Source organism: Arachis duranensis, chromosome 4, assembly GCF_000817695.3.
Source record: "Arachis duranensis cultivar V14167 chromosome 4, aradu.V14167.gnm2.J7QH, whole genome shotgun sequence".
NCBI classification, from domain to species: Eukaryota; Viridiplantae; Streptophyta; class Magnoliopsida; order Fabales; family Fabaceae; genus Arachis; species Arachis duranensis.
Genome location: NC_029775.3, coordinates 113546390 through 113563871, shown reverse-complemented (window position 1 = coordinate 113563871; position 17482 = coordinate 113546390). Strand labels below are relative to the sequence as shown.

General features: G+C 33.7%; 3 protein-coding genes, 1 long non-coding RNA gene and 1 pseudogene across 7 annotated transcripts; 3 read left to right on the top strand and 2 right to left on the bottom strand.

Moving 5' to 3' along the window:
- The first annotated feature begins 381 nt into the window (after positions 1 to 381).
- Positions 382 to 3510, top strand: LOC107486068 (uncharacterized). Its single transcript, XM_016106610.3, has 5 exons — positions 382 to 1091; positions 1918 to 2016; positions 2493 to 2537; positions 2668 to 2805; positions 2921 to 3510. Exons 1-5 carry the CDS (start codon positions 681 to 683, stop codon positions 3245 to 3247), a joined length of 1020 nt encoding a protein of 339 aa, XP_015962096.1. The 5' UTR covers positions 382 to 680; the 3' UTR covers positions 3248 to 3510.
- Positions 3511 to 3880: 370 nt separating this feature from the next.
- Positions 3881 to 14512, bottom strand: LOC107486072 (uncharacterized). 3 transcript variants are annotated; one of them, XM_052260132.1, is made up of 3 exons: positions 14279 to 14512; positions 13803 to 13947; positions 3881 to 4391 (listed from the first exon to the last, which is right to left on the bottom strand). In XM_052260132.1, exons 1-3 carry the CDS (start codon positions 14342 to 14344, stop codon positions 3973 to 3975), a joined length of 630 nt encoding a protein of 209 aa, XP_052116092.1. In that variant the 5' UTR covers positions 14345 to 14512; the 3' UTR covers positions 3881 to 3972. The 3 variants fall into 3 exon arrangements, with proteins under 3 accessions (XP_052116092.1, XP_052116091.1, XP_015962101.3); XM_052260131.1 differs by lacking the exon at positions 13803 to 13947 and having other exon boundaries at positions 3881 to 4536; positions 14279 to 14468; XM_016106615.3 differs by lacking the exons at positions 13803 to 13947; positions 14279 to 14512 and adding an exon at positions 4737 to 4939 and having other exon boundaries at positions 3881 to 4536.
- Positions 6884 to 10387, bottom strand: LOC107486071 (uncharacterized). 2 transcript variants are annotated; one of them, XM_021141050.2, is made up of 4 exons: positions 10268 to 10387; positions 9994 to 10020; positions 9200 to 9289; positions 6884 to 7657 (listed from the first exon to the last, which is right to left on the bottom strand). In XM_021141050.2, the coding sequence occupies exons 1-4, from the start codon at positions 10328 to 10330 to the stop codon at positions 7052 to 7054; spliced, it is 786 nt and encodes a 261-aa protein (XP_020996709.2). In that variant the 5' UTR covers positions 10331 to 10387; the 3' UTR covers positions 6884 to 7051. The 2 variants fall into 2 exon arrangements, with proteins under 2 accessions (XP_020996709.2, XP_052116089.1); XM_052260129.1 differs by lacking the exon at positions 9200 to 9289.
- On the top strand, positions 10304 to 12584 carry LOC107486070 (uncharacterized). Its single transcript, XR_002374603.2, has 3 exons — positions 10304 to 10444; positions 10536 to 10832; positions 11623 to 12584. It is a non-coding gene; the product is annotated as an uncharacterized LOC107486070 (long non-coding RNA).
- LOC107485999 (chloroplastic group IIA intron splicing facilitator CRS1, chloroplastic-like) lies at positions 14355 to 16603 on the top strand (annotated as a pseudogene).
- Positions 16604 to 17482: the final 879 nt, after the last annotated feature.

Sequence of the window (17482 nt, the reverse complement as noted above, 5' to 3'; positions counted from 1 at the left end):
TTTTTTATTTGAAAGAAAAATTTAATTTTAATGTATTGTTAGTGTATAAAAATATACGGATATTTAATTATATAATATTATATTAATAAAAATAATTATTTTTTATTTTGACCACACATATAGTTATAACTAAAAGAACGAATTTAATTAAATAATTATGTAAAATGCTAAATAGTTTACGCTGGAATACATCAAAATTAAAAAAAAATGCTTTGTATAAGATGATTCACTCCTAATGCAAGATGACGGATACAACAATTAAATTCATAACAATTTTTTTATGATAAAAATCATCTTAAAATAAAAAGACTACAAATGAATGAATGATCATAAACTAAGATTTTTGTAGTAAAAAGTATAAAAACACCGCGACAAATCTTCTAGGCTTAATAATAAGGGGGAAATTCTGTTTGGGGAAGAAAGTGAAAAAAAAAAAAAAGAAAAAGGCAAAAGTGGAAAATGGGTCGCTATTTTTGTTAAGAAAGCAATCACCTTTGAGTCTAGTTGCCAAGTTCATCATGAAATCCTGCAAATGTGATTGCGCTTGTTCTCGTTTCTTCACGATCCTTCGTTCCCCAAATCACAGAAAAATTCTGCCTCAATCGAAAAGGAAGAAGAAGAGAACGAAAATCCACAACCCAATTTTCTCTGTTGTCGAAAAGTTTGCACCATAATCTGAAATGGGTCGTCGGCAAAATGACTCAGGTTTCGGTAAATTTACCCTTTTGTCCCTCTTCCTGATGGGTGCAATCTCCTGCTTGGCGGTATACCTGTTTCTCACTGTGGTTTTCAGTCCCAACAACACTACTGCATCTCTTTCTTCAATGGAGCATGTTGATGGGGTTGATGATTTGCTGAACCATGAAGAAGAAGGAGGAGAAGAAGAAGAAGAAAGGCCATGTTGTGATGGGGTTGAGCATTTGGAGCTATGGGGTGATGCCGTTAAATGGGGTAGTGATTTTAGGGTAAATTCTTCTAAGGAATGTTGCATGGCTTGTAAGAGGATGTGTAGAGGTGATGGTGGAGCTTGTTTGTGTAATTCATGGGTGTTTTGTGGTGATAGAGATGCATGTGGACCTAGATTTGGTGAGGTATTGCTTTGAATTCTGCTTTGTTGTTAGCTTAGTACTATTGAATTCTGTACCTATCATGGATGTTGATAATATGCTTATGAAAAGTGAAAAAAAAATGGAATAATATGATGTATATAGCATCTAGGCTTATGTTTAGTGTCCTTTTTTTATACCTCATGCATGAGCACAATTATGTTACTAGAATCATACATTGGTTGATCCACTTATTTGATTGGTCAGTTAATTTTGTTTTGGTAACTGGAACTTGATGATTTTGAGAACCTTTGACTGACAGCTACTATAGTGTACCTGTCTATTATCATGTAGCATTTGGCAAAGTTGGTTGGTTGATGCAAATACTTAATAGTCTCTTTTTAACTTTCTTACATATAAAAATTCATATTTTTTTTCAGTTTTCTAGATCATGTCAAGAATGTTTATTTTGTCATAATTAAGCATTTCTTAATGGAATTACTCACCATATCAAGATCCAGGTTCCAGCCTGGGACTCTTTCAATATTGCATCCCATTTGAAACTGGTTGGGTTGGTATTCATGAGGTGTATAGAGGAGCTGCTGTTATGTAGCTTCCAGTTGACCAAAAAGATGTGTATGATTTTATTTTATTTTTCTGTCTTATTAAGGGATTATGATTTATATTTTGGAATTTTGATTGGGCATCTTAGTGGCTTCATTATAAAGACGTACAATTTTAGTAGGTTTAGCATACTATTACTTCAGATGAACAACTCTTCAAGGTCTAAGGATGAGATACTCCTGTATTTGAGGCTGAGAGTTTTAATGCACTTTTTCTAATACATTTATGTTACCTCCTCTCATTTCAGTGTTGGTTAAAAAGACAGAAGGATGCATTAAACCCTGAACGACGAGACTTGGGAGATAAAGTGATGTGGACTTCTGGTTTAGTCTTTGATAAGAGGGAGGTAGTATTGCTATATGATGTGATTAGTTGGTACTGCACATACTAATCTGAGATATCTATCTTTATCAAATTTTTCATGGTTTCAAAAATATAAGAAGAAATTTACTGAACAAAGTGAAAATGACTACAAAGCCAAGGGTGGATAAGGAATCTTCCTTAGCATAAGTACTCTGAGCCTACTGGAGCCAGTGTACATTTATTTAATTTGTTTTCTTCTGTGATCTAGAACTAGAAGAGAAGAGTCACTTAATTATCATAACTGAGTATGTATAAATTGTTTCTTTTTCATAATCTTAAAGTCTTCACATTATTAAGGTACATCTCATTTCTGTTAGAAATTTATTTGATATATAATCCACGCCTTATGTTTATGACTGATAATCTGTTTCCACTATATTGTATCTTGTGCTCTTACTGTCTTAAATGTATGTCTTTTAGCTGTATATTTATCTGTTGCTTGTATGTTTGTAATTTTAGGGAATTGTTGGTCTGGAAACTGACTACGGAATTCTACGTATAAAAGTGAGTATTCTACACATGTTTACGCATCATGTATCAGACATTCATTGCACTCTTTCACCTTGGTTGTGTTCAGGATCCTGAACATGTCTCCATTTAGTTAATTGACTCTTATCAACTCTCTATGCTACAGCTTTTTCCTGACTGTGCTCCCCAATCTGCCTCCTACATTCTTGAGTTGTTGGCATTGCCTCACTGCATTGGGTGCCAGATTTATCGTTCAGAGAGCCGAGGTAGCTTTTGGGATTCAGAGGGAAACCACATTAAGAAGGTAAATTTCATTATGTTAACAATTGTACAAATTGTGCTTTATCATTCTGATGATTTTTGAGGTTTATGGATACCGGAAATATATTCAGTGTTTATCGATTTGAATGTTGATATAGGCTTCATTTGGTCCCCCTTTTGCGCTAATCCAAGGAACATTTGAATCCGTTGGTTCCACATTCAAGGATATCCCAAAAGAGTATTGTCCGACCATAAGAAGAGGATCTGTAGCATGGGTTGGTTCAGGTCCAGAATTCTTCATCAGCCTGGCTAATCATAATGAATGGAAAAATGCATACACTGTCTTTGGTTCCATACTATCTGAAGATATGGAAATCTTGGAGAAAATTGCTCAGCTTCCGACCAAATCAGATGTTTGGAATGGCATTAATGTTGCTGTCTTGGAGAATCCGGTTTCATTACGGTTCCGGAGAATTACCACATAGTGCAGAAACCGTTAGATTGTTTTTTGTTCCATTCATTTATTCCTGTTTAACTATAGCTGATTTTATATCAAATTGAGTATACTTCAACTAGTTTGGTAGGTATGTATGTGGATATTTCTTGATTCACTAGAGATGTAGATAAGCTGAAGGGTTCGTTTTAAAATTCAGCTAATTATAAAAATTAACATTCAATGTTAAACCAAAATAACTTGTTTTTGAACATTCGAATCTCATTCTAAATACTTAACAAAGGCATTTTTCTAGGTTCACCTATCATATGTTTGTTCATTCAGCTATGTTTTTGCGTAGTGAAAGTCTCAAGCATCCTATGCAAAACACACTGTCATTCACTTATATTTTGAGTCTAGATAAATAACAATAACTACATCATAACTTTGCATCCCTGGTTTGTGAAGATTGGAAGATGCAAGACTAACTTTGCATCTCCAATTGCAATTTATGGAGAAATAGGAAAATACCATGGTAAGGGAATACGAATGGATACTACTATGAAGAGAGTACCAAATAAATGAATAGTGAAACATTGAATAATCAAACACGTCCTTCCATAAACCATTATCTTATCAAGTATCACACATGACTGACTTTAGCAAGACAGAATAAGTTGTTAGGTTTACATAGTCTAATTTCACTTATTTAAATTTTAAACACAACAGAAAGCTGTATGAGTCATCATATATTATGTGTTATGTCATTTGGACTGATCACTCTTCCCTCACTGTCAGTCCTCTCTTGTTATTGTATAGCCATTTACAAAGGAGCACCACCAAACTATTCAAACAGGTTACAAAGGAGATGCCAACAGCCCCTACGGCAACAAACCATATGGCCGGCATCTTGAATGTCTGGCAATTTACCGCAATCCCAGAAGTCTTGCGTGCTAGATCAGTGAAATAATATAGCAGCGCATGCATCATTAAGGGCATAAGAACACATCGTGCTCCAGGATGCTCACGCCAGAATAGGATCACCCCTAGAATAAAACACCCAATGAAGGTGGCCAAATCTACCATCTCCGGAAATAATGTGAAAAGTGCTTGTACATAATTCTGATCGGTGTCTGAAAAGTTTCCAGCTTGGAAACCCAATGTGGCAGCTCTCTTCGCGGGTCCCAAGTGAAGACCTTGGGTCAGAGCAGCCCAAGAAAAGATAGCAAAACGGAGACTAGGAACCATTTCTTTCATCTCTGACCATAGAGAATGTAGAAATCCTTTCTCAGATGAGATGTTTGTTGTAACAGGATCAACATTTTCAGCGTCTGTGCTTGTCTAAACAAAGAAGAAAAAAAATAAACGGAAACATTTCTGAATTTTAAGACTAAGTGATATTTCTGAACCATATATTATTATTCCATAACAGTTCCAAAGTAATCACAAGCTGTAACTGCTACTGAAAACCTTGATCATCGTGATGATAGGCAAGAAGATAAAAACTCAGAAGAAGAATAAAGCAAGGAATGGTGTTTTACCGTTTTACTTGACTTCTTGTGAGCTTGCACCACTTCTTCCATGTCTCTTTGGACTCCATTATCCATCTTCATTACTACAACTCCGTTGCTAGCAAAGGATCTCTTCCCAAACTTGGTGACAGATTGATAGACGCGCTTTGATGCTTCTCCTTAGGGGCAAAGAATGATAGTAAATTTCTCACTTCTTTCTTACTTTATGTGAAGTTGTGAAGCAGGGACGTATCCCCCATTGAATTTTAAGAAAACAAATAATAAATACATTTAAAAATCTTTTATTTATGTGTGAAAAAAATTATACTATTAAATATTAATACAATGATAAAAATTATTGTATTATATAAATTAAAAAAATATAGAAATAATTTTTATTTAGTTAATATTAATCTATTTTAGTGTTTAGGTTTATAATTTAAAATTTAGAAATTAAAAATTAATAATTTTAGGTGTAGATTTTAAGATAAATAGAATAATTTTTAAAAATTAGCCTATGTTGGCTAAAAAAGTTAGTTAATTCCGTAAAAAATAATTTATAACATAAATATTATAGAGTGTTAATTTAATAATTAAATAATAAAAAATATTTGAATAATAATTTAATAAAAAAAGAGACATTGTCTATAACTATCTATAAAAGAATTGTGATTTGTTTGATTTTTTAATTTTTATATTTTACACAATTTTTTATTATCCCCTCCTAAATGTGTTTGTCCGTTTATCTTCGCATTAAAAACGTTTAAACTAAACTCTGATTTATAATTTTAGTCATTTCTACTTTATTAGAGAAGAAAACATAATCCCGTGACAAAAAAAAAGAAAGAGATGATGACTCAATAGGAAGGGTGCCAGTATTTAGATAAATTGTTTGTTGGCTCCAATGTAATTATCCTTTATTTGTTAAAAATAAAAAGACATGATGATTCAATAGATTCTGCCATACTTAACTAAAATTCAACACAAAATCACGATGCCATTGTTTTAGTGTTGGAAATAGAGAATTATGATCGAAACGGGACATTGATGATGAATTTTTTCATGAGATGTTTGTTAAATTGTATATCAATCACACAAGAACAACTCCCCGAATTCAATACTATAATTAGAAAAAGAGAAAAGGATGGAGTAAGTATGATGTTCAGCCTTGTTTAGTAAACTGATGTGATGTATTTGATTCTCCATTGTTAAATATACACTTGCAGCTAAAGGTAACGCGTTTATTAATGTTGGTATTATTTTGTTGGTATTATATTATTTTCTGTTACCAAAAAAAGAAGAAACTCATACACTATTTTCTTAACATACAGGTAGTGGTTCTCTAAATCCATTGCTAAAACTACTACTACCTTTTCTTTCCCTTCTACCCACATCAGCATTGCCTTTTTACACACCAATTCATTGTGGTCTATTCTTTCATTCTGATAGAGATAAAAAAAACAAAAATAATAATAATAAACATGACAAAGATATCAATAGGTGAATGAAATTTGATTACAAATTTTTTAATGATAAGGACTTGATTGACAGCTTTTATATTATTCTAATTGAAAGTTGAGTGAAATTATAGAAATTTCAAGTATAATTTAACCATATTAATTAATCTATTATTATACTTTTTTTTTTTAAAAAAATTATGATTCATGAAAATATAGATTCGGTTGAGGTAAAAAATAAGATGATTCAGAATTAGTACTTACAGTTTGCATTAGGTCATAAATTTCGGACTCATTGAGATTATGACCATATCTTGTAGGTTCACCTATCATTACTCACAAACAACACGACAGTAAAGTCATGTGACAAATACAAGTTGGAAGCCCAAGTACCAAATGTTTCTTCATTTAGCTATGTTTTTGCCTATTGTGAAAGTCTCAAGCATCCTATGCAAAACACACTGTCATTCACTTATATTTTGACTCTAGATAATAAATAACAATAACTCCATCATAACTTTGCTGCCCTGGTTTGTGAAGATTGAATTCTCTAATTGCAATTTATGGAGAAATAGGAAAATACCATGGTAAGGGACATTAACCCCTACCTTTAAAGAGTGAATATCAGTACTATAGTCCGTAGGTAACAAAATTCCACAGCTGCTTGTGCTCTTCCATCCATTGAATACGAATGGATAGTACTATGAAGAGAGTACCAAATAAATGAATAGTGAACATTGAATAATCAAACACGTCCATCCATAAACCATTATGTTATTGAACCAAAAAATAAAGCATTATCTTATCAAGAAGTATCACACATGACTAACTTATAGCAAGACAGAATAAGTTGTTAGGTTTACACACAATACAAAGATGTATGAGTAATCATATATTGTCCAGAGTATGTGTTATGTCATTTGGACTGATCACTACTTCCCTCACTGTCAGTCCTCTCTTGTGTGTGTATAGCCATGCACCATACACCACCACCAAAATCATCAAACCGGCTACCAAGGAGATGCCAACACCCCCTACGGCAGCAAACCATAAGGCCGGCATCTTGAATGTCTTGCAATTTACGCCAATCCCAGAAGCCTTGCGTGCTAGATCAGCGAAATAATATAGCGGCGCATACATCATGAGCAGCATAAGAGCACATTGAGCTGCAGGATGCACACGCAAGAGCAGGATCACCTCTAGAAAAAAACACCAAATGAAGGCGGTGATACGTACCATCTCCGGAAATAATGTAAAGAATGCTTTTCCGAAATTCAGATCGGTGCCTGAAAGGTTTCCAGCTTGGAAATCCAATGTGGCAGAGCTCGTCATGTTTGCCAGCTGATGAAATTGGAACACAGCACCCGCAAACAAGACAGCACCGCGTAGTTTAGGATCCATTTCTGTCACCCCTGACCACATAGCATGTACAAATTTTCCTTCTGATGAGATGGCTTTTGTAAGAGGATCAACATTTTCAACGTCTGTTGTTGTCTGAACAAAGAAGGGAAAAAAATTACAAGGAGGTCCGAATTAATACATATACTATTAAACATTGACGTGACCTACATTTCAGAAATGTAAAACAAGCGTTGAGGATTTGCATTGCTAGAAATGAGGTCTCTATCTCATCCAATAACGATAAGAATGTCATCAGACTAGAACAGGATGCAAAGCATGGTTACTAAATACATTAATCTTCCTGTATCCGTAATAACAAGGAACTAGTTTAGAACCAGCATTACGCTAAAGTAAGATGGATGTAGGGCTGGCAATATATATTTTATCGCAGATATTCAATCCCGACCAATTTGTTTGGATAGAGTTGTGTATCTGATCCACTACTACAGCAGAAAGTGAGTGTTGACCCACAATTTTTCTCTTATAAAAATTTAAAATAATTACTAAGTTAGTTGATGATCATATTATTTATAATTTTATGTTAAATTTTTTTAAGATTTTATTATTTTTAATTTTAATTTGAATTTAGGGTTTTTTTTTTTATTAATATGTATGAAATTTGGAATGGTTAAATTTTATATTTGCTTAAATTTTTTTATTTTTCTGTGAATAGAGTCGGGTAGGGTAGGGTAGGGTTTAGAATTTTAGAGTGCGAGTAAGATTAGGATTAAGAGATTCTCAATCCGCAGGTAGAATAGGATAAAATTTTAAAAAAAATTTCAACTCATTAGTAGGATTAGGATAGTATCCAAACTATTCCTACCCTAATCATTGTCAACCTTAGGTAAATGTAAACTTTATAAAATATATAAATTAATTTAAAATAAAAATATTTATACATAAATTGAAAGATAAGTAAAATTATGAAAATATTCTATTGAAATTCATTCATTTGACTTTATATAATCATTTTTATTTTTATCTTGTTTTATTTATTTATTTGTCCTTTTAGGTTATATAAAATATAAATATTATAAAAAATATTTATAATATAATACAAGTATGGGTAATACGATTTAGTACGTGTTTGCTTAAACTCGATATTTACTCATTTGATTTATATAAAAATGTAATTTAAGATTTTGACGTAGTCTTTTACGAATAGAAGAATCCACGTAATTTTAAAAAGCATTTGATTTGTTGACATATTTTGTCCCTGTATTACTTAATTAACAGTATTATACGAATAATAAGAGCAATTAAATAATATCAAAATATTTTAATAGTTTATTACTCCTTAGTCCTTAGTCCTTACATATGTAGTTACTAATATTTATCTATTAATCAGTTTGAACATATACAAATTAATTTTGTAAATAAAAGTTTTAAATTTGATATTTACTCTAATAAACAAAGCAAAGTAAACAAAACTAATACTAATTTTTTTATCAATATAAAAATAAAATATAACTGATTATCTTCTTTTTCTTTAATTTGATATTTACTAAATACACATTTATTATAAACAAGTCCACAATTTTTCACCATGTAGATGTAAAATTACTAGTATAAATGGATCATCTTTTAATTTATTCATTATATTTTTACTAACTTAGAAGTTGTTTCGAAAGTTACCTGAGACGAATGGATTGAACTTGAATGTGAGATCCGGACGTCTTTTAGTGAAAATTCCAAAATTCTTTGTAAAGAAATGGAGGATGATACCTATAAAGACTCTGATACTTAAATTATCAATATTTTAGGTAAATTTTTAATATATTAAATTCAAAATATAACAAGTCACCAAAAAAAATTTCAAAATATAACTGAAAGCGTTAAAGTATTTATAACTATGAATGTAGGAGTCAATAACTATTTTTTGTTGGTTACTCCTTCTTGATAGCCCTCTTTTTAAGTTGGGTAGGTGTCAATTCAGCCAATATTTAGTGATTGAGTTTTATTTATTTTAGATTTGACTAAAGAATGAACTAGGATATGAACAGAAACCATCTATGCAATATTAAAAACTAGTGTAAAAAAATCATCACAATCACAAAAATGGCATATCCTTCCTGGTCCTTGAAGGAGCTGTTTATACTTTATACTTCTTCGTGGAAGACAACGTAAAAAGGGGAAAAAAGGGTATGATGTAGCACAATAAAAAGAATTTAAGTGTTTGGGAATGATTCTTAAATTACTTTGATTTTTCCTCTCTCGAATCCGATCCATATAAAACCCAAATGAAAAAAGAGATATAAGCTGGACAAAAACCCAATTGCTCCTTTGCTCGAACTAAACATCCAACAGCATGAGCAAGCTCGATCAAAGACAAAACAAAAAAAAACAAAAAAAAGACAAAAAAAAAAGGCACGATTAAAATGGAACCCAAAATAAATTGGCTTAGTCATAAGAAGATTTCTATTACTTACCAGAACCGGATTTATTAGCTTCGGAATCTGCAGCAACAAGACACAAATATAGTTTTAGAAAGAAAATATTTGATCCAGGGAACAGATGAAATCAGTTCTTCTGCATCAAACAACAACTAGCAACATAACACTGCATATATGGAACAACTTTACAGATTTTGTTGCAATTATCTTTTTCTATCGACTACAAATTTCAAGAATTACAACTTCGATTGCGATGGCGATGATAATAAGCAAGAGCAGAGGAACAGATTAGCAGTAGACTAGTGCTTACACTGGCGTCGTTTTGCCCTGAGTTCTGCTGCACAGATTTCATTATCATCATTCCTGACTCCATGATCCTTGTTGGAAAGCCGAAAAACTGTGGAGTGTGCTCTGGAAGATATCAAAAAAGACCGAATCAATGGGGGTTGAGGTAAAAGGTCCCGACCCCAAACGCGTTACTTCCATGGTTTGTGTCCTAATTCCTCTTGTCCTCTATTTTTTAATCCGAGTCAGTTACTTCCATGGTTTGTTCTCTAATTCCTCTTATTTTTTATCAGAGATGATGTGATTTTTCTTCGTTTACTCTATTTTTTAATCCAAGTCAAGCAAGATCATACCGGCAAACGCGTTTTCAACTTTTTCCTTCCATGAAACGAACGAACTCATCGTTTTGCTGACCGTGGACTCACAACTTTGTTGATCTGGAATTCCCTCCCAGAGCTTCATCCCTAATCTCTTCCATGCTTGGTTCAATGGCCCAACAAATCCCCAATCCCACTGCTCAAGACCCCAATGTTGTATTTTTCAGAGAATGTTCTGTTTCTTCTCTTCCGAATCCCTGTGCTACGGCGATGGTGAGCGAAAGTTTGTGTCTCTGTTACTGTTTTTCTTGGTCTTTTTTAGCTTTAGTTTAGTAACTTCTGTACGGTGATTAGATATCCTTCTCACTGAAATTGCTTGCCACTATTCTAACCATCTTCATCTTGATGTGAATAACCCAATCATATATGTGTGCAACTGTGCATATGTTTATAACAATCTTCGTAGTGGAAAATCTATGATTGAAAACAACCTAGGATAACATGTTCTATAGAGTATGATAATGATATACATGAAATCTTTGGTAACTCACTTGTCCTAATCTTACATAACAAGAGTGTTCTGAAAAAAAAAAATTAAGTATTGAGCTCTTTTAGTTCCACAAATAGCCTCAGATCATTTCTTTTTTCGCAGAATATGATGAAGGCCTTGTGTATTTTGTATTAGAGTGTGTTATGTGGCTGATTCTTACTAGATGCGAATACATATTTACTAATAAGAGTTAGATATGACATAAAAATATCAACCTTGCTAGGTGTACTTTAAAATCAACCAATGGTATAAAATACATGTTAAAATACAAAATATACATCGAAAATGAGTTAACCAATACATATATTTAATACGTAGTGGCTAATTTTTGTGACTGATTTTAATGTACAGATAGCATTCTTGTAAAAATATTCATGCTAACAATCTTTATAAGATTCAAGTATGTATCTACATGTCTACATGCAAGTTATATAGGCCTTCGGCATCATTGCGAAACTTGTTTGGTTTCAATGTCTTTCCCGATTCTCCTCCTAACTTTCTTTTATTCTCAAGGGTGAAGGCGGCTTTGGATTAGTTTACAAGGTTAAACTACTGAAAACATTTATTAATATGCTCAGAAAGGAGTGTTCTGACTCTTGGGTGTGTGTCATTGAAGAGCCTTCAGTTGATTTTATGGGAACAAGGACGTTAGGTGTCAAAGGGAATTCCATCTATGATGAAATTCAACTTACAGGCATGAGTACCGTGTTAATGGGCCATAGATTTAAGCGCTATCTGAATAAGGAAATTACAATACGAGTAGCATCATGTGCAATTTCGACTATTATGGCTCTTCATACGTCTGTCCTGCTATGTAACCTGCCACTATTCAGAAATCATTTGCCATTATTCTTGTTCCCTGTCGAGGAACTGCAAAAAGAACATGGCTTCAGGTCCATACTGATTCCCATGCTTGAATTGTTCAGCTACATGGTGCTTGTTTCAGCTGTTGCTTCAATAATTCTTCTTCGTGCAAAATTCACCCGCATGCACTCTGTTTGGTTCTTCTCTTGGAGCATCCTCATGATTGCTGAATCGGATAATCCAATCAATGCACTGTACCTTACATTACTAGGAATTTTTTTCATATGGTGGTATGCAGTATGCTCCTGGAAAAGCAGCAACCAAATGCAAGGACAGAAGTTGTCTGGCACAGTTGAGCCGGAGAGTTCTCATGATCTTTATCCTTGAATTTGCTATCTCTCAATATGCACTATATATGTTACTAAGTGAGAGAGTTGCTCTTTCTGAGAAAACATACTATAATTCCAATGTAAAATAAATGTCACTTATGTGGCTGTTTGCTGTTTATACTCGTCTTTGTAATTTGAAGTTGTACTTCTTTGATCTCGGTTCAGTGCTATGATGTTTTGCTGTTTGTAACTTCTAAATTGGATTGTGTACCAAACTTTGTGCTTGATTATTGAATGCTTGGAGTATGTTATATATATCATAGAGCGTATGAATTTATCCTCTGGATTTCAGTTGATCGGAGATAGAAATATTTGCCCCTTTTGAAGAATATAAGCATAGATATGCGTGTGCTGTGATGCCAAGTTGCAAAGTTTTCTCCAATGTGGTTTAGTAATGGTTTTAGAATCTTGTTCTTTAAATGTAACATTGGTTGTGTCTTCATTTTTTAATTGCAATTACGGTCAATTAGTTGATGCAAGTAGAAGAAATGCACAACCGGAGACGTAATATCTCAGCTGCTGAATTTTAAGACTAAAAGTGATATAATTTTGGAAACAAAAAAAAAATTGAAATAACTCAAAGGAGCAGTGAAAGAAGTTTTTTTCTTAATGTGATCAACATTTTTCCTATGTTGCCTCGACAGTCTAAGACTCTAAGTACCATGACAAAACTGATTGAGGTTGCAGAACAAGGCCGAACTCAATGGTCATAGTAGTTAATAAGCCACACCACCTTCTTCGACCTAAAAAAAGGGGAGACACCATCTTCTCAGCTTCTCTACCTAGGTAAACTTAGTGGGTACCCAACTTTAAAAAAAATGTAAATAAAATAAAATGAAGAAAAAAAAAAGAAAAAGAAAAAGAAAAAAATAAATTGCGTCTCCTACTAGTTTTTAACTGTTTGTCTGTTTTATCAAGAAAGACACAAAATGCAGGATCCACACATTCAACATGGCTAACTTTAGCAAGACAGAATAAGTTGTTAGGTTTACATAGTCCAATTTCACTTATTTAAACACAACACAAAGCTGTATGAGTCATCATTTATTCTCCAGAGTCTGTGTTATGTCATTTGGACTGATCACTCTTCCCTCACTGTCAGTCCTCTCTTGTTATTGTATAGCCATGCACCATAGACCACCACCAAAATCATCAAACCGGCTACCAAGAAGATGCCAACACCCCCTACGGCAGCAAACCATATGGCCGGCATCTTCAATGTCTTGCAATTTACGCCAATCCCAGAAGCCGTGCGTACTAGCTCAGCGAAATAATGTAGCGGCGCATACATCATGAAAGGCATAAGAACACATTGTGCTCCATGATGCACACGCCAGAGCAGGATCACCTCTAGAAAAATACACCCAATGAAGGTGGTCATATCTACCATCTCCGGTAATAATGTGAAAAATGCTTCTCCAAAATTCTGTTCGGTGTCTGAAAAGTTTCTAGCTTGGAAATCCAATGTGGCAGTGCTCTTTATGTGTCTCAAGTGAAGACCTTGGGTCAGAGCAGTCCAAGACAAGATAGCAAAACGGAGACTAGGAACCATTTCTTTCATCTCTGACCATAGAGAATGTAGAAATCCTTTCTCAGATGAGATGTTTGTTGTAACAGGATCAACATTTTCAGCGTCTGTGCTTGTCTAAACAAAGAAGTAAAAAAACGGAGGTTCGAATTAATACATATAGTATCAAACATCGTTGTGACCTACATTTCAAAATTAATACATATAGTATTTGCAATACTAAACCAGTAAAGAGTAAAGCATATTATTATTCCACAACAGTTCCAAAGTAGCAAGAAACAGAACATAATGCACCAATGTTTCTAGAACACTTGAACGCCTTCCCTGAGTGTATACCAAGAAAAAAGTAATCACAAGCTGTAACTGCTACTGAAAACCTTGATCATGGTGATGATAGGCAACAAGATAAAAACTCGGAAGAAGAATAAAGCAAGGAATGGTGTTTTACCGTTTTACTTGACTTCTTGTGAGCTTGCACTGCTTGTTCCATGTCTCTTTGCACCGCTTGTTCCATCTGCTAACAAATGCAGTTTCCCCAATCAAATGATCTGTTCCCAAACTTGGTGAAAGATTGATAGACGCGGTTTCTGAAGATGCTTCTCCTTAGGGGCAAACAATGATAAATTTCTCCCTTGTTTTTTTTCTAAAGTAGTAGTGAAACTCCATCACGCGAACTAAAGATAAATTTCTCTCTTCTTTCTTATTTTAGTAAGTAGAGACATATTTTGGAAAGTTTTCACATGTTCCATTGCAGTTTATTGAAACACTGCTAAACCTTGTCTATTAAGCGTTTGATTTAATAATAAAATAAACATAAGGTTCAGATTGACAGGAAAGTTTCTCATATGGAAGTCTTTCTATGTAGAACACTGTGGAGACTAGACGTGTTGCTCCCTTCACCCAACAATACCACCCTTGTCCTCCTGTGGTTTGATGGTTAGCGTGGAAAAATTACTGATTATGAGTTAACATTCTTCAGGAAGCTTGCTAAGCCTTTGCCAGTCCATTTTGTCCTTGGTATGCTCCTGGATGTTGGTGGTTTGTGGTCAATGATTTATTTTGCTGTGCATGAAAATTATTCAACAGTATGAGGAGCTTTGTTCTATCATATGACTTAGGTTCTTAATCAAGCCACCTCATTGATGTCAATTTTGATAGACCTCCTAAATACATTAGTTGTTGATGCTATTATATTAACTAATCATACATAGAAAAGCAGTCTCTGTAATAAGAAGTAATTGCTTGAAGATTGATGAATCGAATCAATACATGTATATGAAAATCATAATTAGTTGGCTGTCAACCAATATTAGCTCTCAGAAAGAAAATAAAGCTATATTCAGAAATACTTTCATTGTTATCCCTTTATGCATAAAGTCAATTAAATCATTTTGTGTGTTTAATATGAACTATGAAGGAAGAAGGCTTAGCTGCTGCTATCCTAAAGTTGTGGGAGAAAAGAGTCTTATTGCAAAAATTGCTATCAAGTTTGGAGTTCCAAATATTGACAATGAATCAATGGCCAATGAACTAAAGTCAAGTTTGATGGACAATCTATTGTTCAATATATGCAAGTTTCCTTCCTAGCAATGTTGCATCTTTGGTGGAAGAGAGAGAATTGTAACTTAAAAGTTGCCAACTTGAAGAAGTTGCACGGATGAGAGCAAATGAAGCCGTTTCATCTAGTGATTATGCACAACAAGAAACAAGTACAAGTGGAAGTTTAGCAGAATTTGAGGAAATCCAAAGGAAGCTTGAGGATGTAAAAAATGGCAATGCAGATTTAAATATTGAACTGGAAGCAGAAATATATGGATTGGAGAGGCAATTGAAAGAGCAACAGCGCAAAGCTTTGATTGTGAGACTCATTTTGTTAACTTTCTTTCCTTTTGCATTTGTCTATTGGAACTACTATAATAAACTTATTGATTCTGCAGATTAGCAAGAAAATAGAGAGATGGACAGAGGCACTAGCAAAGTTAGATGCTGCATGGACTCCTGCAGACGTAGAAATCATGACTGATGAGGAGAGACAATGTTTCTGAAAGATAAAGATGAGTGGTTTCTTAGTGCTTGGTAACGAAATTCCATCTGCATCTGTCTCTTTGATGGTGTATTGGAAGGCCTACACCAGCACTGGAAGCACAGAGAAGTTGTAAAGGTCATCACAAAGCAGAGACTAATCAGTCGGGTCATGAAAATGCTGGAGACTGAGAGTGGTGGAATCTTGGTTTCGGTTGACAAACTCAAAGAGGGGCATGCAATCATTATCTACCAACTATAAAAGGCCTTCAGAAAAGGTAGCGAAAAATTTCCTAACCAAAAGAAAAGCATTGCAAAGATCTCTTGAAATGCAGAGACTCGGAGTAAGATTTCTTTCTTTAGCATCTCATTAATCTCCTAGTTTTCATTGGGAAATTCACATCCAAATCCTTCCCATTGTTTGGATTCCCTCTTTCATTTAGAGTGGTCTGCTTTCTATTGTTTCAGTCGCTGAAGTTCTTTGCTCATCAGAGACAGCAAGCTAAAACTGGTAAATCCGAGTAATTATTCTTGAATTTTGCATTAATGTATGGAAGTATTAACAGTTAGAATTTCATGTTGGTGTCTTTTCCATTTAACCGACTGTACAATAACATTTATAGGGTGAACTGCAGCAGAAAAAGGAAGCCAAGCAGCGCAAAACTGACAATTAATGCGTGCGTATCTATGACATGCATGATCCTGTGACTACTCTAGTTGTCTGCTCAATTGATGATAAATCCTGCATGCATCAGCCACCGGTATATTTCTCATCTAACCAAAGTCATGAAGAGAATCGCCAGAAGTATTGAGATGCTTAGGAGAAATCGTAATTCAGCTGAGACCCAATTAAGTTCTTCTGCAAAAGAAGAAAGCTTTGACGGAATATATTTGATTGAACCGTCTAATGATTCACAACGTGATCTTCTTGTAAAAATATCATCAACACGAATAAAATGAATATTATTCATACTATCCAGAATAACCATCTGAATATCAGGGATAATAAATATCTCATGTCATGAAACCACTAATATTATAACACTAATATTATATTTATAATACTTCTTAAACCTCCGTTATACACATTATACAAAATTTTTATTGGCTCTTTATACTTTCTCTATTAGATTATTGAGAAAGTATAGGGAGCCAATGACAATGTGGACAATGAAGGTTTAGAAAGTATTAGAGATATGATTATTAGTGTTACATTGTCTTATCAGGTTACGCTTTTGGAATGAGTGGTTTCAGGACATGGTATTAGAATTCTAGATCCGAAAAGTCAAGAATTCGAATTTTGGTGAACCCAAAATTAGCTTTTTATAACATAAGATATTTATTATCCTGGTATCCGGATGGTTATTCTGGATAGTATAGATGATGTTCATTTTATTCATAAAACAAAGATTTAGCCCATTGTACACATTGTACGTTTAGACCATTGACTCTCTAACACTACTCTAGATTATTATTATGTTCAATAAAAGCAATGTCTATATCATAGATAATAAAAATATCCAACTGTAGCCATTGAGAGAATTTAAAGAGGTGAGGCAAGAAAAACGCTAATCACTTTTCTCAGTCAGGTGATCATTAAAAAGTAAAGTATAGTTTTTTACCAATATTT